At 41.8% G+C, this 22,274-nt stretch overlaps 1 protein-coding gene across 1 annotated transcript in view; it reads right to left on the bottom strand.

Annotated features, from left to right (window-relative positions):
• dnai1.2 (dynein, axonemal, intermediate chain 1, paralog 2) overlaps nt 1-22,274 on the bottom strand; it is a 33,602-nt gene that overhangs the window by 5,257 nt on the left and 6,071 nt on the right. The window contains exons 12-19 of the mRNA XM_023988592.2: nt 22,136-22,179; nt 21,803-22,050; nt 21,543-21,632; nt 19,201-19,288; nt 19,029-19,108; nt 15,709-15,857; nt 6,443-6,542; nt 4,114-4,299 (exon numbers count right to left, since the gene is read on the bottom strand). Of these exons, the coding sequence (XP_023844360.1) occupies nt 4,114-4,299; nt 6,443-6,542; nt 15,709-15,857; nt 19,029-19,108; nt 19,201-19,288; nt 21,543-21,632; nt 21,803-22,050; nt 22,136-22,179 (985 nt within the window). The remainder of the gene's footprint in view (nt 1-4,113; nt 4,300-6,442; nt 6,543-15,708; nt 15,858-19,028; nt 19,109-19,200; nt 19,289-21,542; nt 21,633-21,802; nt 22,051-22,135; nt 22,180-22,274) is intronic.

Genomic DNA, 22,274 nt, shown 5'->3' on the forward strand with positions numbered 1-22,274 from the left:
GTTGAGATTCTTCAAAGTAGCCACCCTTTGCCTTGATGACAGCTTTGCACACTCATTCTCTCAACCAGCTTCATGAGGAATGCTTGTCCAACAGTCTTGAAGGAGATCCCACATATGCTGAGCACTTGTTGGCTACTTTTCCTTCACTCTATGGTCCAACTGAATCATAACCATCTAAATTGGGTTGAGGTCGGGGGATTGTGGAGGCCAGCTCATCTGATGCAGCCCTCAATCACTCTCCTTGGTCAAATAGCCCTTACACAGCCTAGAGGTGTGTTTTGGGTCATTGTCCTGTTGAAAAACAAATGATAGTCCCACTAAGCGCAAACCAGATGGGATGGCGTATTGCTGCAGAATGCTGTGGTAGCCATGCTGGTTAAGTGTGCCTTGAATTTTAAATAAATCACTGACAGTGTCACCAGCAAAGCACCCCCACACCATCACACCTCCTCCTCCATGCTTCACGGTGGGAACCACACATGCGGAGGTCATCCGTTCACCTACTCTGCGTCTCACAAAGACACGGCGGTTAGAACCAAAATCTCAAATTTGGACTCATCAGACCAAAGGTCAGATTTGACCATTGCTTGTCCATTGCTTGTGTTTCTTGGCCCAAGCAAGTCTCTTCTTCTTATTGGTGTCCTTTAGTAGTGGTTTCTTGCAGCAATTCGACCATGAAGGCCTGATTCACGCAGTCTCATCTGAACAGTTGATGTTGAGATGTCTGCTACTAGAACTCTGTGAAGCATTTATTTCGGCTGCAATTTCTGAGGTGTAGATAACTCTAATGAACTTATCCTCTGCAACAGAGGTAACTCTGGGTCTTCCTTTCCTGTGGCGGTCCTCATGGGAGCCAGTTTCATCATAGCGCTTGTTGGTTTTTGCAACTGCACTTGAACAAACTTTCAAAGTTCTTGACATTTTCCGGATTGACTGACCTTCACGTCTTAAAGTAATGATGGACTGTCATTTCTCTTTGCTTATTTAAGCTGTTCTTGCCATAATATGGACTTGGTCTTTTACCAAATAGGGCTATCTTTTGTATACCACCCCTACCTTGTCACAACACAACTGATTCGCTCAAACGCATTAAGAAGGAAAGAAATCACACAAATGAACTTTTAACAAGGCAGACCTGTTAATTGAAATGCATTCCAGGTGACTACCTCATGAAGCTGGTTGAGAGAATGCCAAGAGTGTGCAAAGCTGTCATCAAGGCAAAGGTGGCTACTTTGAAGAATCTCAAATATAAATGTATTTTGATTTGTTTAACACTTTACTACATGATTCTATATGTGTTATTTCATAGTTTTCATGTCTTCACTATTATTCTACAAAGTAGAAAATAGTAAAAATAAAAACCATGGAATGAGTAGGTGTGTCCAAACTTTTCACTGGTACTGTATATACTATATATATATATATATTCTTTTTAACTCAGACACATTCAAAACCTCCCTCAACCCAAATTTGTGTTCACCAGTTGAGAATCGCTGGAGTAGAAGTTACATGGATCTCAGTCATTGATGATAGGCTAGGCTGTGTATTATGTCAGCTCTAGGCTATACATTGCATGTCTATCTGCAACGTTGTGAAGGTGGTAACCGTGAATACACATTACAGGTTCATTGGTGTGCCAGTGGACAAAGGAAGAGATGGCTCTGCTGTGTCCTGGGGCAACAGATTGAGTTTTGGGCAGGCTTTGTCTTTTTTCACTGTCAGTGACTTTGGACAGCCACGGGAGAAGGAGGGGAGAGGCTGGTTGTCACAATGCTCCTAAATAAACATCTGGAGGGTGCTGTGCTGGGAATGGAGTTGGACAGACAAATGTTTGCCCTCAACTATATAACTTGGCTTAGAACTCGGGTCTCATCAACACCAACAATTCCCATTAATGATTMATTTAGTCACTGAGAAACATCAGAGTCCAACTGTTAAATGCTCTGACGTGTACCGGAACTACAGCCGCGGCTAACCCCCAAAATGAGTGTAATTAATATCCGTGACTTGACGTCTGATGTCCGTGTTGTCCTTTATGTCAGAGACTCCTTCTCTTGGCCTGTGGTTACTGAGCGCACAGTGATTATAAACACCACACCTCATTAGCCACCACTATCAGAGGGTACAACGGGAGTGTGACTAATGAGATGGGAACAGCTGAAGGCTCCCGTGTCAAATTGGTTTTACTCCCGTGAATTGCCCGGACCCCAACCCCCATGTTCTTCAGCGGAGCCCTCAAGAGGGAACAAGAACTGAAACGGAGAATATATATATTCTCACCACAGTACAACAATCATTTAGAAACTGATTATCTAATTAAACAGATGAACAAACAAACAACCAAAGCTAATTGGACAGAGTGGGGGAGAGAGAGCGGTAGTCCCATGTTGAACCACACATACTATACACGTGATTCAATCAACTGTTTACATTGTACAAAGGCCTATGTGTAAGCACTTAGCGTAAAGAGAGGAGGGGGAAAAAAGAGGTGTGTGTGTGTGTGTCGGGGCCTAGAGGAGAGAGTAGCAGAGCCAACATGACAGTGTTATTTATTGCATTATGCGTTGGGTGTGGGCATTGCTGATGATGAATCATTTGATCTGTTCCCAGCTGTGTAGAACAACAACAAACCTGTATGAATAATGCAAAGGCCAGATACATATCTAGAGTGGGATACAGCCACAGGTGAATAGTAAAGTTTCCCCACTCAAATGAAAGCACAGAATGTACAAGTAGTACACYAATGACGCTAGCAGAGTGTAGTCCTTTTAAGCTACGAAGGAAGTGAATCATCTTTGACCATTTTTGTCACGATAACCGCGCGCCCCCTGAAATGTGATTTATCATTTAGTATACTCTGCTCTTCTATCGGAGCATTGTTGATGCCAATTAGAAGCATTTGGCTTTGGAAGTCATTTTGCTGTCTCATTGTAGCACTGAGATGCAAACAAGTGTGTTCCTTGAAGAAAGGCCATGCGTCAGCATGACATGAAATTATAAGTGACTGGAAAATATGTGGCCTTACTCAACTATCAAATAATTAATACGGAGAGTATGAAAATGAACATGAGCACCTAAAAAGACCGAACGCTCTGCCCTCAAATGGATATCTGCCACAAACAATCCGATACTGTAATAAAATATCACTCAATCCATTTTCGCTTGAGCCTCTAGAGGTGAAAATAAACAAATGCACAAAGGCCTTCAATCAATGGTGTTTTTTGGCAGCTAGACACACCAATGATTATAAATGAGTTTTTTCCTTTATGAGAACTGCATGTGACAAGGGCCGGCTCACATAAATGTACAATTGAGTGATACTTTCAATAAGCTCCGCAGCGGCTGGCAATGAACAATTTAGTCCCCGATCGATGGCCGGCCCAGTGAGGTCACGTCATCAGGAAGTGAAGAAACGGCATCTTCTTGTTTCCAAGGAGGGAAAAAAACTCTCATCTCGCTTTGTTGAAATCAGTAAACACTGAACTACTGCTCATCATTAGAGCACTGCTTATCTAATCGTTTTTTAATCATCAGTAGCACTGTGAGCTAGCTTTTCTTTCTGAAAATGGGTCTAAAGAGCTAAAGTATCCTGAATGGCACCCTATTCCCATATATACTGCACTACTTTTGGTCCAAAATACTAATATAGGCAATAGGGTGCCATGGCCTCCTGTTAACGCAACACATAAAAGTATCCTTGGTAAACTAGCACTTGATTGTTAAACTAACTGTCCAGTGAAAATCTCACTTTTAAAAGTTAATATTCTGTTAACATATACCCAAATAATGTTATTGACTCACAATATACCTGTATTTGTGGCCAAAGCATAAATTAGAGAAACAAAACACTTCAAAAACCTCAAACTTGTATCTCAATATCTCAAACAAACTGTTTTAAAAAAGCCTGCTATTTCCTCATGGAGGATGAGCTGGCCAATCAACGGTTTACTTAAATTCATGTTTTTAAATGACTGGTACACACCTAGACCATTCTCTCGTTGGGGTACGCTCACACCATTCCAACAAAGAAAGGCTGCTTTTTTAACATACCAAATTACCATGCTAAGAGTTGCTGACACAGCTCCAGCGCTGCTGGGCTCTTTAGGCTCTTACCTTGGGTTTTTTGCGCAGGTTAGGCGAGAGCTTGAGGCTGGTGACATATCCTCGGTCGTCTCCCACGATGATGATGGGGTAGACGGGGTTAAACTCAATGTGAGTCAGCTTAGTCTTTTTCTTGGCCACCACCGGCTGCTGGCAGATGGCCTCATATTTGTTGATGCTAAGGTCAAAGGTATGAACCTGAGGAAAAAAAGTAACAAATATATAGAAAGTTCGGGAGATTATCGCATGCAAATGCAAGGGGAGTCATTTGGTCAAACCTGAAAAGCAATACAATGTGGGATGGTGGAGAACAGAAATATGGTTGAACCGGCTGCCTTTTGGAATGAGTGTGAAAGCTGACTCATACTGTTTTTTATAGAAGAATATATGAGATATTCTCTAAATAAATTGAGTTGCGCATGTTGTTCCATCCTCATCTATTCCAGCTGGGAACCTCTGAGTGACAAACCAAATCAGCAAGGCAAGAGAGAGAGATTCTCAGTGGGGATGCAACTCGGACCATCTGGTGTACGTACCAGTGTTTGCGCAACACTGAGAGAGTGTGTGTGTGTGTGTGCGTGGTGTCTTGTTATTCAAATGACCCTGACAGGAAAAGCTTGCCTCTCCTGACATTTAGCATCGCTGCAGATTGGTCCATTCATCCAGTAAATACATTCAACACACACAACACACCACACACACACACACACACACACACACACACACACACACACACACACACACACACACACACACACACACACACACACACACACACAATAACAACAAATACCACATCACAGTGTAGAGGGAGTATTTTGGTCATTAGCGGGAGTGACGAAGCAAGCAGTCCACACAGCCAGCGGTGACATTCTGAAGAAGGGGTGCCGTTGACCTCTAGGCTTGCTATCACTTATAATAGGGATTTTTCATCTCAATGAGACAACTATGAATGACTGTAAATATAATCCAAATGATACAAATTGTAGCAGTCATTAGACAAGTGGTACTGTATAAGACAAAAAACGAATGGTTGTATTTTGACAGTTTCAACCTTAACCAAGAATACTTAATATTCTGGTCTCCTTAGAAACTGATGTTGCTGTGGAACTGCTTGAAAAACAAAATCTAGGCTATGCCATACAAAGTTTTCTAGCAGCTAGGAACTGGATTAGATACAAAACAGGTAAATAACTGGTAATATCATACAATTGGGAAGTCTCTATTCTTCTTTATCGTTGAATCTAGGGAATATAAATGAGTGTAATTCCTTTCAATAATAATTGTGTTGTTATGACTGTTAATGTATTTCATTTGGCATTGCTGAGAATGAGATAAACGTATAGTGTTAATGGAAGGTATCTCTTTGGTTACGTGAATATGGCCTTTTCCATTTCTACAGTAACTATTTATCCAGCAAATGTTGAGGTAACTGGATTTCAGTAATTATTTGCCATTATTGAGGCTATTGTTGTGTTTGTGTTGAGTATTTTCTGGATACATGTTTTGTGAATTAGCCCAGATTTTTTATGTAGGCTATTGCATCCTTTTGACTGTCTTTATCAGTGAACCATATCATTCCCTGTCTGTGGGGGACTGGGGAGGCCCAAACCCCTGGAGTACAGGACTCAGTTTTCAGCCATATCAGACACCATGCACACCGCAGAGTTTTCTAATCTGTCTGTTTGCAGACAAAGTGACAGAGCAGATGGTTCATAGCGCTTCGTCACATTGTTCATCAGCACTAATTTCCTTAATTTCACATGACAGGCGAAATAGAAAGAGAGACAGAGAGACAGAAAGACAGAGAGAGAGACAGGAATATGTGATGAACTCCCAGGCAGGCCAGAGAGATGACAACCTCCACAGCTACTCCTGCATCAATGGACCGGCCAAGCCACTGAAGACCAATCACGTCAGTAGACCAACGACAACAGCTGGCTGGCGCGCTAACAACAGACACCGAGATAAACAGAACAAAATACTTGGAGAGTGCTGTAGTACAAATGACTCTGGGACGGACTCCATCAAACCTGCATTGGCAATGCTTATTGATTTCTTTCTTTTTGATGTCTTCAGTAGGGGATACCCTTGTAATATAAGTTGGTTGTTACCTCTTAGCCATATAAGAGTCATTGTGTTAAACATATTTTTCGAAAGAAATTAAGATAGACAGACAGACATTAATGTCCATTCACCGTTTGCTGCTCCTCAAAAAAGTTATTTAAGCTTTTGCTAGTTAACAACGTTTTGACTACATTGGCCTTGATGGAGTTTCATAAAAACAACTTTTGAGTTAGAGGACATGCCTTGGTCTCTTTGCCTCTATTTGGTTACATACCTTGCCATCAGTGGTGACTGCAGCGAAGACAGTGGAGGAGTAAGGAGACCATGCCACATCTCCCACAGAGGCGTTCAGGTCAAAGGTGAACATTGGGGTCCTAGAGAGACATGGACACTGAAGTATAAGGACTCCGTAATGGATACAAATACTAATACTATAAAGTCAAGATTACTTTATTTACCTTAAAGATAGCAGAAAACAAGACATCATAGACACCTTCTCTAAACTTTTGTAAAAGCAGGTCACATTACTTGTTCATCATAAGTTCAAGTAAAAAGTTAGAGTAAAGAGTGAAAAAGACGAAGACAGACATTACTCTTCCCGAGAGAGAAAAAGAAAGAGAGAGAGAGGGCTTGAAAATAAAAATCAATAGCACCTCTTCAGGCTACATAGACTCCATTAGGTCGAGCAGATGAGTAAATGCAACCTGCGCCCTCCTCTTATCCCACCAAAGATATCCTCTCCTTCCTGTCAGTGTATTATAGTCCTCCTGTGAGGTCTTCAGCGTCTAGAGAGATGAGCCAGAGCGGGGAATGGGATCCAGGATGATAAGTTAGAAAGTGCGTGAACTGCAGTATCTTATATTCCATTCTTTCCAAAGAAAAGGAAGGAGACATGAACAGTGACTGTTATTGCTCCCAATGGTGAGACTGCTTTGTGAACTGTAGGAACAATACAATGGTTTGAAATGTTTGTCCTCAGTCTTTTGAGGTGCAGGCAGGCAGATAAGTAGCGCTAAAGGCATGTGGAAAATAGAACCTGGTCAATTCCATATCGGCAGATAGCCTAGTGGTAGAGTGTTGGGCCACTAATCAAAAGGTTGCTGGATCAAATCCCCGACCTGACAAGGTAAAAAATCTGTTGTTCTGCCACTGAACAAGGCAGTTAACCCACTGTTCCCCGGTAGGCTGACATTCAAAATAAAAATGTGTTCTTAAATGACTTGCCTGGTTAAATAAAATCAATCCAAAATATCTTTGGAGTGATTCTTCATTAAATGAGAACAAAACAGATTGGGTCACACTGATTCCAAAGTGGTATCAGGTAGTTAAAGAACACATTTACTCTAAATCATTTCTGTTTACTAAGATACAAAATAGGTTAGAAATCAAAGTTTATTGGTTGCGTACACAGATTTGCAGGTGCAGCCAAACGCTTGTATTTTGTCAATCAAAAAGTGGTGCAGCCAGTCCATAGACTAGAGAGAGAGTTATTCTATGTGGATAAACAGACAGATAGCACATGAAGCCACTGAAAGAAGCTAGGATGTCAAGAGAGTGCGGGGTAAGCTGAATGATATTATTAGTTTATCACAGGCTGCCAGGCTGAAGTCCTGATTTCTGTAACCGGCAGAGAAATCTGTAACACTACTTCTGACATTTTGTGACTCAGGCTAGATCTTATCTGAGACGCATGACTCATCACTCACAACCCATTCTGARAGATGGAGTTACCAGGGCTTGTATCAACAGGAAAAAGTAGTTCCGACCTAACCAATCCACATGATTGATTATTATTCAAATGACCATTTAAGTGTGCAGAGGGACTACTGTTCAACTACTGCTGAACTAAATAAGTGGCTCCTTCACCATGCTCCCTAAACAATGTAGAATCAATTTCTGAAAAAGTATTCTGTTGTTGTCAAACCCCTTTCAACTTGATTAAAGATGTGATATCATTGGTGGGTTCAATGGCAGGTCGGAGATAGGTGCTAAACTAATGATTGTGTAGTGATACATACAAGTACTATAACACCAACAGTCTGCCCTAACACAAAAGACCAAAGCAGGCACAGTCAATATCTCAGTGGTAATGATCAACATAATGAACAGTCTTGATAACACTGAGGTCAGTTGAGAACCAGTTGAAAATCACTGAACATGCGTGTGTTTCGATGTGTTCAAGCCCTCTGCTGGTAGTTCTGTTTATAGCCAAAATYAAATCAAAATKTATTGGTTACATACGCGTGTTTAGCAGCTGTTATCGCGGGTGTAGCAAAATGCTTGTGGTGTAGCAAAATGCTAGCCATAAACGTGGACTTCATGGAAAGCGATTAGATAATTACGATTATTGTTCAGTATGAAATTATATTTTATATAAATATCTAATTGGATTTGTCAAATAATCTGGCAGGCAAATTACATTGTTTCCAGAAAGGGGGTGAGAAAAGTGATGGATATGGTTGAAAATCTTGGAATAGTTTTCACAATTTGTAGTATCATATAATGGTTGGGTGAAAGTTGAAATAAGACCCAGGGTTCTATTTTAACAAACCTAACGCAATGTTCCATGACTAAACCCATACGGGAAGAAATATATATTTCAATATATGTATTTTGAAAGATAAATATCTACTAAGCTGTATGGAATTATTTTAAGAAGGTCATACCAAGGATCATTTTGCTAATTGATTTAGAATTTTAAGACCCCTTGAAGTATCAAAAAAATACATTAAAAAAATATTTTATGAAAAGTGTTATTTGGCCTTACTGCTAATAGCCCATACAAACGCATTAAATAACAGATTCACTGCATGGAACAACAGATAGTCCCCCCMAAAAAATCTAAAGGATGTTTGTTCTGAAGTGTCTGTCCTATATATGAGGGATATAACAAAGATCAGGAAACAGTATATAAATACAGTACCAGTCAAAAGTTTGGACACACCTACTCATTCAAAGGTTTTTCTTTATGTTTACTATTTGCTACATTGTAGAATAATAGTGAAGACATCAACACTATGAAATAACACATATGGAATCATGTTGTAACAAAAAAATATTTKTTATATTCTTCAAAGTAGCCAGCCTTTGCCTTGATGGCAGCTTTGCACAATCTTGGCATTCTCTCAACCAGCTTCACCTGGAATGCTTTTCCATCAGTCTTGAAGGAGTTCCCACATATGCTGAGCACTTTTTGGCTGCTTTTCCTTCACTCTGCGGTCCAACTCATCACAAACCATCTAAACTGGGTTGAGGTCGAGTGACTGTGGAGGCCAGGCCATCTGAAGCAGCACTCCATCACTCTCCTTGGTCAAATAGCCCTTACACAACCTGGAGGTGTGTTTTGGGTCATTGTCCTGTTGAAAAACAAATGATAGTCTCACTAAGCACAAACCAGGCAGGATGGCGTATCGCTGCAGAATGCTGTGATAGCCATGCTGGTTAAGTGTGCCTCTAAATAAATCACTGACAGTGTCACCAGCAAAGCACCCCCACACCATCACACCTCCTCCTCCATGCTTCACGGAGGGAACCACACCTGCGGAGATCATTTGTTCACCTACACTGCGTCTCACAAAGACACTGCGGTTGGAACCAAAAATCTCAAATTTGGACCAAAGGATAGATGTCCACTGGTCTAATGTCCATTGATCGTGTTTCTTGGCCCAAACAAGTCTCTTCTTCTTATCGGTGTCCTTTAGTAGTGGTTTCTTTGCAGCAATTCGACCATGAAGGCCTGATTCACGCAATCTCCTCTGAACAGTTGATGTTGAGATGTGTCTGTTACTTGAACTCTGTGAAGAACTTATTTGGGCTGCAATTTCTGAGGTGCGGTTAACTCTAATGAACTTATCCTCTTCAGCAGAGGTAATAATGGGTCTTCCTTTCCTGTGGCAGTCCTCATGAGAGCCAGTTTCATCATAGTGCTTGATGGTTTTTGCGACTGCACTTGAAGTAACTTTCAAAGTTTTTGACATTTTCCAGATTGACTGACCTTCATGCCTTACAGAAATGATGGACTGTCGTTGCTCTTTGCTTATTTGAGCTGTTCTTGCCATAATATGGACTTGTTTTTTTACCAAATAGGGCTATTCCACCCCTACCTTGTCCCAACACAACTGATTGGCTCATGGCGCCGGAGAAGATGGCTGATGTTTTACGTGCTCCTAACCAACTGTGTTTTTTTGTAATTTTTTTTGCGTTGTTTGTAACTTATTTGTTCACTTATTCTGTACATAATGTTGCTGCTACCGTCTCTTACGACCGAAAATAACTTCTGGACATCAGAACAGCGATTACTCGCCACAAACTGGCAGAAGATTTTTTCCCCCTTTAACGAGTCCAACGAGCCCGACGTGAAGGACATACTGCTTTCCTGGGAACAGGAAGAAGGAGAAAAAGAGGACGGAGGTCGGGCTGCCTTCTGAGAATTCATATGCGATCGAATAAACCCACACTGCCTTCCGTTCTACTAGCTAACATGCAATCATTGGAAAATTAAATTTGATGACCTACGAGGAAGATTAAACTACCAACGGGACATTAAAAACTGTAATATCTTATGCTTCACGGAGTCGTGGCTAAACGACGACATTATCAACATACAGCTGGCTGGTTATACGCTGTATCGGCAGGATAGAACAGTGGCGTCTGGTAAGACAAGGGGGGGCGGACTTTGTATATTTGTAAACAACAGCTGGTGCACGATATCCAAGGAAGTCTCTAGGTTTTGCTCGCCTGAGGTAGAGTATCCCATGATAAGCTGACCACACTATCTACCTAGAGAGATTTCATATGTATTTTTCATAGCTGTCTACATACCACCACAGACCGATGCTGGCACTGAGGACACACTCAATGAGCTGTATTCCGCCATAAGCAAACATGAAAACGCTCATCCAGAGGCAGCACTCCTAGTGGCCGGGGACTTTAATGCAGGGAAACTTAAATCCGTTTTACCAAATTTCTATCAGCATGTTAAATGTGCTAAAAAAAAAACTATAGACCACCTTTACTCCACACACAGAGACGTGTACAAAGCTCTCCCTCACCCTCCATTTGGCAAATCTGACCATAATTATATCCTCCTGATTTCTGCTTACAAGCAAAAATTAAAGCAGGAACACCAGTGACTTGGTCAATAAAAAAGTGGTCAGATGAAGCAGATGCTATGCTACAGGACTAGGTAGCATAGACTGGAATATGTTCCGGGATTCTTCCGATGGCATTGAGAAGTACACCAGTCATTGGCTTCATCAATAAGTGYATCGATGACGTCGTCCCCACAGTGACTATACGTACATAGCCCAACCAGAAGCCATGGATTACAGGCAACATCCGCACTGAGCTAAAGGCTAGAGCTACCGCTTTCAAGGAGCGGGACTCTAACCCGGAAGCTTATAAGAAATCCCGCTATGTCCTCCCACGAACCATCAAACAGGCAAAGCGTCAATACAGGACTAAGATCGAATTGTACTACACCGGCTCTGACGCTCATCGGATGTGGCAGGGCTTGCAAACCATTACAGACTACAAAGGGAAGCACAGCCGAGAGCTGCCCAGTGACATGAGCCTACCAGACGAGCTAAACTACTTCTATGCTCGCTTCGAGGCAAATTACACTGAAACATGCATGAGAGTACCAGCTGTTCCGGACGACTGTGTGATCACGCTCTCCGCAGCCGATGTGAGTAAGACCTTTAACAGGTCAACATTCACAAGGCCGCAGGGCCAGATGGATTACCAGGACGTGTACTGCGAGCATGCACTGACTAACTGGCAAGTGTTTTCACTAACATTTTCAACCTCTCCCTGTCCGAGTCTGTAATACCAACATGTTTTAAGAAGACCACCATGTCCCTATGGTAACCTGCCTAAATGACTACCAACCCTTAGCACTCACGTCTGTAGCCAGGAAGTGCTTTGAAAGGCTGGTCATGGCTCACATCAACACCATTATCCCAGAAACCCTAGACCCACTCCAATTTGCATACCGTCCTAACAGATCCACAGATGATGCCATCTCTAATGCACTCCACACTGCCCTTTCCCACCTGGACAAAAGGAACACCTATGTGAGAATGCTATTCATTGACTACAGCTCAGCGTTCAACATCATAGTGCCGTCAAAGCTCATCAATATGCTAAGGACCCTGGGACTAAACACCTCCGTCTGCAACTGGATCCTGGACTTCCTGACGGGCCGCCCTCAGGTGGTAAGGGTAGGTAACAAAACATCCGCAACGCTGATCCTCAACACAGGGGCCTCTCAGGGGTGTGTGCTCAGTCCCCTCCTGTACTCCCTGTTCACTCATGACTGCACAGCCAGGCACGACTCCAACATCATCATTAAGTTTACCAATGACACAACAGCCTGATCACAGACAACGACGAGGCAGCCTATAGGGAGGTCAGAGACCTGGCAGTGTGATGCCAGGACAACAACCTCTCCCTCAACGTGATCAAGACAAAGGAGATGATTGTGGACTACAGGAAAAGGAGGACCAAGCACGCCCCCATTCTCATCGACGGGGCTGTATTGGAGCAGGTTGAGAGCTTCAAGTTCCTTGGTGTCCACATAACCAACAAACTATCATGGTCCAAGCACACCAAGACAGTCATGAAGAGGGCACGACAAAACCTATTCCCCCTCAGGAAACTGAAAAGATTTGGCATGGGTCCTCAGATCCTCAAAAGGTTCTACAGCTGCACCATCGAGAGCATCCTGATTGGTTGCATCACTGCCTGGTATGGCAACTGCTCGGGTTCCGGCCGCAAGGCACTACAGCCCAGTACATCACTGGGGCCAAGCTTTCTGCCATCCAGGACCTCTATACCAGGCGGTGTCAGAGAAAGGCCCTAAAAATTGTCAAAGACTACAGCCACCCTAGTCATAGACTGCTCTCTCTGCTACCGCACGGCAAGTGCCAAGTCTAGGTTCAAGAAGCTTCTAAACAGCCTCTTCCCTCAAGCCATAAGACTCCTGAACATCTAATCAAATGGCTACCCAGAATATTTGCATTGCATCCCCCCCCACCCCCCCCCCACTGTTATTTTCTATGCATAGTCACTTTAATAACTCTACCTCCTTCTAAACCTTTCACCGCCCACACTCAATTACAACGACTAACCGGTGCCCACGCCCATTGACTCTGTACCGGTACCCCCATGTATATAGTCTCACTTTTGTTCTTTTCCTGCTACTCTTTAATTACTTGTACTTATTCATATTTTTTTAACTGCATTGTTGGTTAGGGCCTTTAAGTAAGCATTTCACTGTAAGGTCTACACCTTTGGTATTTGGCGCATTTGACTAATACAATTTGATTTGATTTGATTTTAAACGCATTAACAAGACACACCTGTTAATTGAAATGCATTCCAGGTGACAACCTCGTGAAGCTGGTTGAGAGAATGCCAAGAGTGTGCAAAGCTGTCATCAAAGCAAAGGGTGGCTACTTTGAAGAATCTCAAGTATAAAATATATTTTGTTTTCTACAATGTAGAAAATAGTAAAAATAAATAAAAACCCTTGAATGAGTAGGTGTCCAAACTTTTGACTGGTACTGTATATCTGTATTCCCAGTCACGTGAAATCCATATATTAGGGCCTAATGAATTTATTTCAATTGGCTGATTTCCATTATGAACTGTAACTCAGTAAAATCTGTGAAATTGTTACATGTGGCGTTTATATTTTTTTCAGTGTACACTGCTAAACAGTTAATCACATGGCTATCCGGACTATTTGCATTGACCCCCTTTTATACGCTGCTGCTACTCGCTGTTTATTATCTATGCATAGTCACTTTACCCCTACCTACAGTACATACTGTACTACCTCAATTACCTCGAGTAACCTGTACCCCCACACATTGACTCGGTACATGTACCCCCTGCATTTCACGGTAAGGTACCTGTTGTATTCGGCGCATGTGAAAATGTATTTTTGATTTGATTTGTTAAACATAGGCCATAGCATTTACTGTACACTGATATATGTGCTAGGCAAACTGTAAATACAGTCTGGACATGCCAAACGTAGTCAATATGCATGATTAAAATCACTAGGCTATTGATAAGGCCTGAAAAAAATGTGCATCATTCTAATCAAATTCTTATAAWAACAAAACAACAACTTGTTTTAAAACAGGCTATGTCTAAATACAGTTCCAGGAACCATAATTGCTCCCTGTAGGCGTATAATACAGACAAGGCAACTTAGACTATTGAGGGTTTTACACACATCCAAACTTTTGACAGGAGCTGGATTAAGATCCAATATAATGAAAAAGGGGGAATGTCCACTCACCGTTATACTGCTTGCAAATGTAATGTTTTATAAACATCATAGAACAATCTTACAGACCACATTTGCACATCTCCAGAAATAGAAGACAAAATTGCATTCGAGCCATGTACAGTACGTTCTCACCATAAACCCATGGAAGGTGAATCTTTCTAATATGTTTGGTTTTTAATCAAATTCAACGAAAAACAATCAATCTGTTTTTTAAACCAACAACAATATTTCTAAATAGGATTGGGTCAGAAGCATGATGTCATAAATCACTTTCTCATTCCATGGCACTGTGTGCACAAGTAGGCCTAAATGTCTTTACGTATAACATTTGCACGTCTACAAAATACTAGGCTCCTGTCAATTGTATCGTTGCCTAAGTGCGAGACTGATTCTCCCAAAAATTGCCCATTGATTTGGCATTACCGGAGGACTGAATAGTTTGGAAGTGCGTGTCATTGGTAATTGAGCGAGGGGCGCTCTTTGAAAATGGAGATGGATGCCTACTTGAACAAGTGAAATGCAGGTATGTGAACTGAAGCACTCAGTAGACCATTTAAAACCCCTTTATTCATAGGCTACTTTTGGCTAATGGCCAGGATACAAAGACAAACCTATGTGATGCTGCTAAACCACTCTTGATTAAGGGGAGGGTAGGCTATGCTTGGTATTTAATCAAATGAAACAAAATGGGGGGAAACCAATAGTTTTTTATGTTTATAAAAACGAGAATCACCATGTGCACTGCACGTCATGGCTGGCTAGGCTGCGCATCCGCTCTCAAAATCCATGCGTTACCGTTAAGACCTGCTTTTTTTGGGTCTTAAAACTTCCAATTAGCGCATTATGACATTTTCTATTTTGTGCTTGTTTTTAAGGACAGGCCTCAGATATTGCCACCCCTCCCACCTCAGCGCAATCGAGCTGATGTTAGACAGGTAAACTGCCGAACCTGACGTTGGAGCTGGAAAATGCCAGGCCACCAGTTTTTACATCATAAAATTGGAAACTAACTTGTGCCTCCTTAGTGGCAGCCAAAAATAGAGCCCCCAGGGTTCAAATTGATGTTTTTGAGTTGCCATTTTAAAACCAGAATTATAGCCTGACATAGATTTGGAACAGCGAGACCTTTTTGAATTTAGCTACTCCTMTAATCTAAGCTGGCCAATGTGAAAATAAATATCAGAGACAGCATAGTTTGATTCGGGTGGGCACAATATTGTGATGGTGAGTAGACTTACTTGATGGTGTGGTCCCAGATCTTRACGGTCCAATCAGAGCTGCAGGATATAAAGACCTTGGTATGGAAGTGGTTCCACTTAACTGCGTCCACTGCCATGTTATGGGCATTGTAGGTCTCCAGGAATTGGCTGGAGTAAGCCTTGGAGCACTGGAAATGACACGGCAATAATATGGAGTCAGTCCTCACATTCCCCCATAAACCACTCCAGATAGACATAATACTGTAGCTGTGAACCAAACTTGCTCTCTACTATTATTGCAAGCTACATCATTTGCATGGTGACAGAATGATAGGAGTGAAAGCACAGAGAAAGTATCAGAGTTAAATTAAAGGGATAAATCAAAATGCAGCCCAGGCCTAAATGGCATGTCCCCCACTGGGCAAAACTGGTTGAATCAACGTTGTTTCCACGTCATTTCAACAAAGACATTCATTATTAGGAGGTTGAATCAACGTTGTTTCCACGTCATTTCAACAAGGACATTCATTATTAGGAGGTTGAATCAACGTGGAAAACAGATTGGATTTGCAAAAAGTCATCAACGTAAGGGAATTTCTTTTTTTTTTTAACCTACATCCAATGTCATGGTGACATGTTTTGTTGATTTCGTGTTAGTTGACAACTCAACCAAATGTAAATAAAAATAGACGTTGAACTGATGTCTGTGCCCAGTGGGGTTGTTATATAAGGGGATATGTAGTGAATAAATCACAGCAGAGATATTACATTTGTCCCAAGAGCTCCCGGAGGTGGCTGTTTTCCAACAAGAGGTGACAGATTGGAACTGATATCACACGCATAGCTGTGTGTGTGGGTGTGTGTGTATTTGCATGAATCAAAAAGTGTCACAGACAAGGAGCTAGCTAGAGCTAACAAGGAGGAGACAAGGAGCTAGCTATAATTAATCGTATCTATGAATAAATAAATAAAATTATAATATAAATGATACAAATAACTTTTTTAAATCATTCAAATTACTACACCAGAGAGCATGATTTATCCACAGAGGGCCTTTAGCTTCTTTTAAGAAATAGCTGTGGATTGTTTTAAATCACAAGCGCATAGCTGTTTGTTGAGTGCGGCTGTCAGTGAAATGCATCTAAAATAGTCCTAGGGCTATCGCAATATTTCAAAATACAATCGCGGGACAAACACTAAAGAGAAAAGAGAGTAAAAACTATAATCTGTCTTTAGTTACAAAAATTCTCAATTCTTAAATTGAACGAAACAGTAGGCTTATTGCCCATCGTATTAGCACTAGTGGAGAACATATTCACTGTCTTTATCATTCGTTGTGTGAGTCAGTGCCACTGGAAAGTCATTTTAGGATAATATAATTTCCTCCTCCAGGCTAGATGGACGTCATATTGTACAATATGGATGCATTCAAGACAAGTAAAAAAAAGAAATTGTTGTCAGTTTGTCAGCAGAGCAGGCTACCCTGTCATTTTTGTTAAAGATTAGGATTCTGCTAATATGTCGGCAGTCATGTAAAGTGTCATAGAATTGCATAAAATGTGTTTCTAAAATGAAAAAAAGTATTCCGGAACCCCCAAAAAAATCCTCTAGCTAGGGCTGAGCTCTGAATCTGTGCAAAGGTGCAAAGAGAAAAAAGCATTGCTCAGAACCTAATTATTTTGCAAATATTGAGTTATATTATAATCCTAATTTATGACTATTCAATCTTCTCATCACATTAGAAATAGTAGGCTATTTTACGTTAGTCTGCAAATGGGATGATAGATGCATGCTTTATCTTAAAGGTGATTTTTTGGGGGGTGAAAAGATAGTTTCCCCAAACTTGAAACTCCTGTGCCACCTATGATCTTTTCTCTCAATTTTATCCTGATATAGAGCACACGATCATGAGCCTGATGAACGTCTTAGCATCTTCTACAACAGTGGTTCCCAAACTGTGGGGCGGGGCGCGGCTTTCAACTTACTCTTGAAAGTTGTAATAGTAGAATGCACTAGTGTAATTCTCTTTTCATGTCAGTCATTGCATACCTTAAGAGAGCTATTTATGTAGGCATATTAAACACTAAATACTGTAGGTTTATTGTGACTTAGACCCCAGTGCATGTGTGTGATGAAACTATCTCCCACCCGATGTTGCAAAAACGCCACAACAACGAGACACTGAAGAGACACTAATGAGCTTGCACAGTCAGCAAGATCTGGAAAATCAAAATGGGCCTTTGATGAGACACTGCTACAGCGAGCTCGCAATCAGCCAAAACCCTTCATTAGCATGTGCGCTTACCGAACCATAACATTGCAGGGAGCTAGCTAGCTAACACAGTGGGCTAAGGCTCACAATTAGCATAGCCTTTAGAGAGAGTAGACTGAGCTGCCTGTCACTTGAGGCTCTGCGTGGCTGTGGCAGTTCTGTAAGGCGCTTCTAAAAGGCGTTTGTCTGTGTGTGTGAGATTGAGTCAATCTGTCTCAAAGCTGTAGCTGAGAGCGATGGAACCTTATTGAATCCGTCATCCCGTCTAGATTGAGGCAAAAAAAAGGATCCCCTGTAGAACTCTGCTTCAGTGTGTGTGGAATGTGTTCAGAACCTCACAGTAGCGTGTCTCTTTGCACCACTGCTGGATAGACACTTGTGTGAGAAGGCCAAATGAGGATGGACGCCAGCCAAAAACTACAGCTGTCTGCTGTTAATGAGCAAATCTGGGAGAGGTTTGGAGGCTCTGCCCTCATTTTGGCTCTCATTAAATGCTTAGCACCGCGTGAGAGGGCCTCCCAGAGCGCCAGCCTAGACTGACAAGCCTTTCCTAGACTAACAAGCCTAGCATAGACTGACAAATACAGTAAAACATTTTTTTACTTTTTTTAAAACAGTGTTTAAATTATGCCAATCGCCGTGACTACTCCTCTTCTTAAATTTAGCATTCGAAAAAGCCTTCCCTCTGAGCCCCTGAAAAACCACTAAACAAGTTGTAGGGCTGCACCGTTGAGAGCGGAGATAGAGGTAAAGCACCACTTCAGAGTGGTGCTTTACAGCCCGCTGGGAAGAGGCTGTGCCAAGCCCAAAGCCTAGTGCTAATGAGAGAACTTCCTCACTCTCTGAGAGACAAGGAGAAGGCATTGCTTCTGTGGCCAAGCAGGATATCAGACACCACACTACAAACACAACAGAACAAGACTCCATTTAATTCCTCAGACGAGCAACTAGCAGACGGTCAGGACACCCAAGACAATTCATATCTCATTAAGTTGCCGTAAAATAAGTAAACGTTTTGGAGTGGCTGAACACAGCAATAGTCAGTGGGGGATACATGACTGGGGACCATGTTTTAATGTCTTCTCACCTTGTGAATCTTGCCCTCCTCCGTGCCAACCAGGAAGAGGTAGTCAATCTGTTTGTGGAAGTCGAAGGATGTTCCACAAGCTGCGGGACGACAAACATTGTCAAATATTTCAATGATCCTAACAGGTATCAAACAGTGTTGAAATGATGCATCAGTTGATGACAGGTCTTACCCATGATGGGAAGTTGCACGCCTTCTGGTCCTTCTGACACAGCTCCCGCCAACGACAGCTTGATGATGTCTGTGAAGACCAGCTCATTCTGCAACCATTCAAACCCACATCAAAACTACTGTGAGAACAATTTGATACACAAAAATACTCTTACAGTACCAGTCAAAAGTTTGGACACACCTACTCATTCAAGGGTTTTTCTTTATTTTTTCTACATTGTAGAATAATAGTGAAGACATCAGAACTATGAAATAACACATATGGAATCATGTAGTAACCAAAAAAGTGTTAAACAAATCTAAATATATTTTATATTTGAGATTCTTCAAAGTAGCAACCCTTTGCCTTGATGACAGCTTTGCACACTATTGGCATTCTCTCAACCAGCTTCATAAGGTAGTCACCTGGAATGCATTTCAATGAACAGGTGTGCCTTGAAATAGTTCATTTGTGTAATTTCTTTCCTTCTTAATGCATTTGAGCCAATCAGTTGTATTGTGACAAGGTAGGTTTACAGAAGATAGTCCTATTTGGTAAAAGACCAAGTCCATATTATGGCAAGAACAGCTAAAATTACTTTAAGACATGAAGGTTAGTCACTCCGGAAAATGTCAAGAACTTTGAACGTTTCTTCAAGTGCAGTCACAAAAACTATCAAGCACTATGATGAAACTGGCTCCCATGAGGACCGCCACACGAAAGGAAGACCCAGAGTTACCTCTGCTGCAGAGGGTAAGTTCATTTAGAGTTAACCGCACCTCAGAAATTGCAGCCTAAATAAACGATTCACAGAGTTCAAGTAACAGGCACATCTCAACATCAACTGTTCAGAGGAGACTGCGTGAATCAGGACTTTATGGTCGAATTGCTGCAAAGAAACCACTACTAAAGGACACCGATAAGAAGAAGAGACTTGCTTGGGCCAAGAAACACAAGCAATGGACATTAGACCTCTGGAAATCTGTCCTTTAGTCTGATGAGTCCAAATTTGAGATTTTTGGTTCCAACCGCCATGTTGTTGTGAGACGCATAGTAGATGAACGGATGATCTCCGCATGTGTAGTTCCCACTGTGAAGCATGGAGGAGGAGGTGTGATGGTGTGGGGGTGCTTTGCTGGTGACACTGTCTGTGATTGATTTAGAATTCAACCAGCATGGCTACCACAGCATTCTGCAGTAATACGCCATCCCATCTTGTTTGCGCTTAGTGGCCCTATGATTTGTTTTTCAACAGGACAATGACCCAACACACCTCCAGTCTGTGTAAGGGCTATTTTACCAAGAAGGAGAATGATGGAGTGCTGCATCAGATGAGCTGGCCTTCACAATCACCCGACCTCAACCTAATTGAGATGGTTTGGGATGAGTTGGACCGCAGAGTGATGGAAAAGCAGCCAACAAGAGCTCAGCACAGGGTGGCTACTTTGAAGAATATAAATATAAAATATATTTTGATTTGTTTAACACTTTTTGGGTTACTACATGATTCCATATGTGTTATTTCATCTTTTTGATGTCTTCCCTATTATTCTATAACGTAGAAGTAAAGAAAAGAAAGAAAGAAAAGAAAGAAAAACCCTTGAATGAGTAGGTGTGTCCAAACGTTTGACTGGTACACACACACATGAACATTCACGTACTGTACTTATTAACGCATATTTAATGTTTTTAAAGCTGCAGCTGGCCCAGAACAGAGCGGCACATCTTGCTCTTCATTGTAATCAGAGGGCTAATATTAATACTATGCATACCAGTCTCTCTTGGTTAAAAGTTGAGGAGAGACTGACTACATCACTTCTTATTTTTCTAAGAAACATTAATGTGTTGAAAATCCCAAATTGTTTGCATAAACAACTTACACACAGCTCTGACACAAACACTTACCCCACCAGACATGCCACCAGAGGTCATTTCACAGTCCCCAAATCCAGAACAAATTCAAGAAAGCGTACAGTATTATATAGAGCCATTATTGCATGGAACTCCGTTCCATCTCATATTGCTCAAATACACAGCAAACCTGGTTTTAAAAAACAGATAAAGCAACACCTCACGGCACAACGCCTCTCCCCTATTTGACCTAGAGAGTTTGTGTGTATGTATTTATATGTAGGCTACGTGTGCCTTTTGTAATATATATATATTTTTTATGTAGTTCTGACCTTGAGCTGTTGTCTATTAATGTTCTGTATTATGTCATGTTTCATGTCTTGTGGAAGAGTAGCTGCTGCTTTTGCAACAGCTAAATGGGGATCCTAATACAAAATATTCACAAATGCTCACAAGCAGACATGCATATATTAACACACATACTGAGGAAAGTGAATGTATTTCTCGAGCACCTTGACAAGAGTCCATGACACCACACGGCCATCAGATGACACAGAGAAGAAGTTGTGATTGTTGTCCATGTCGTCCTTCTGCCACTTCACCTGAAAAAGAAATGCCACAAACATAATTTAGCACAATGACCCAGAAAAACATACATCCGCGACAGTGATTTGCAGACAAACAGACAGCCAGACAGACAAACAAAGTCTTAGAACATCATGCGTCAGTGAGTGTTATCSAAAATACAGAACATGCACAAACTAACACAAACCTGCCACACGGGGTCGGTGTGCTTGCCAGACTTGGCGGTGCTCTTATAGATGGGCTGCAGCGTCTCTTCTTTGAGGTTGTAGACGGCCACGCAGCCGTCGTAGAAGCCCACGGCCACCAGGTAGGGCAGGTGCTTGTGGATGTCCAGGCACAGGATGCCCGACGTCGTGGGGTAGATATACTCAGGGAAAGTGGAGTTCTTCAGGGAGTAGAACACCAGCATGCCCCGCCCCTGCTTGGTGAAGTCGTCTGGGTGGAAGAGCTGGGTCAAGATAGCTCAGAGAAAGAAGTAAAAAAGGGTACAGGTTTGGAGGTTTATACCTTGCRTACTTACATGATCCAAGGCCGACGGCAAACAAATCTTTGTAGCTTTCATTCCTATGGAGAAACAGAGAGACTATAATTATTTCATGCATTTCCCCAAAAATATTACGAAGATTTCAGGTTTTCCCAGTGGTCCAACTACTGTCTAT

Source organism: Salvelinus sp. IW2-2015, linkage group LG1 (genome assembly GCF_002910315.2).
Source record: "Salvelinus sp. IW2-2015 linkage group LG1, ASM291031v2, whole genome shotgun sequence".
Taxonomy (NCBI): Eukaryota; Metazoa; Chordata; class Actinopteri; order Salmoniformes; family Salmonidae; genus Salvelinus; species Salvelinus sp. IW2-2015.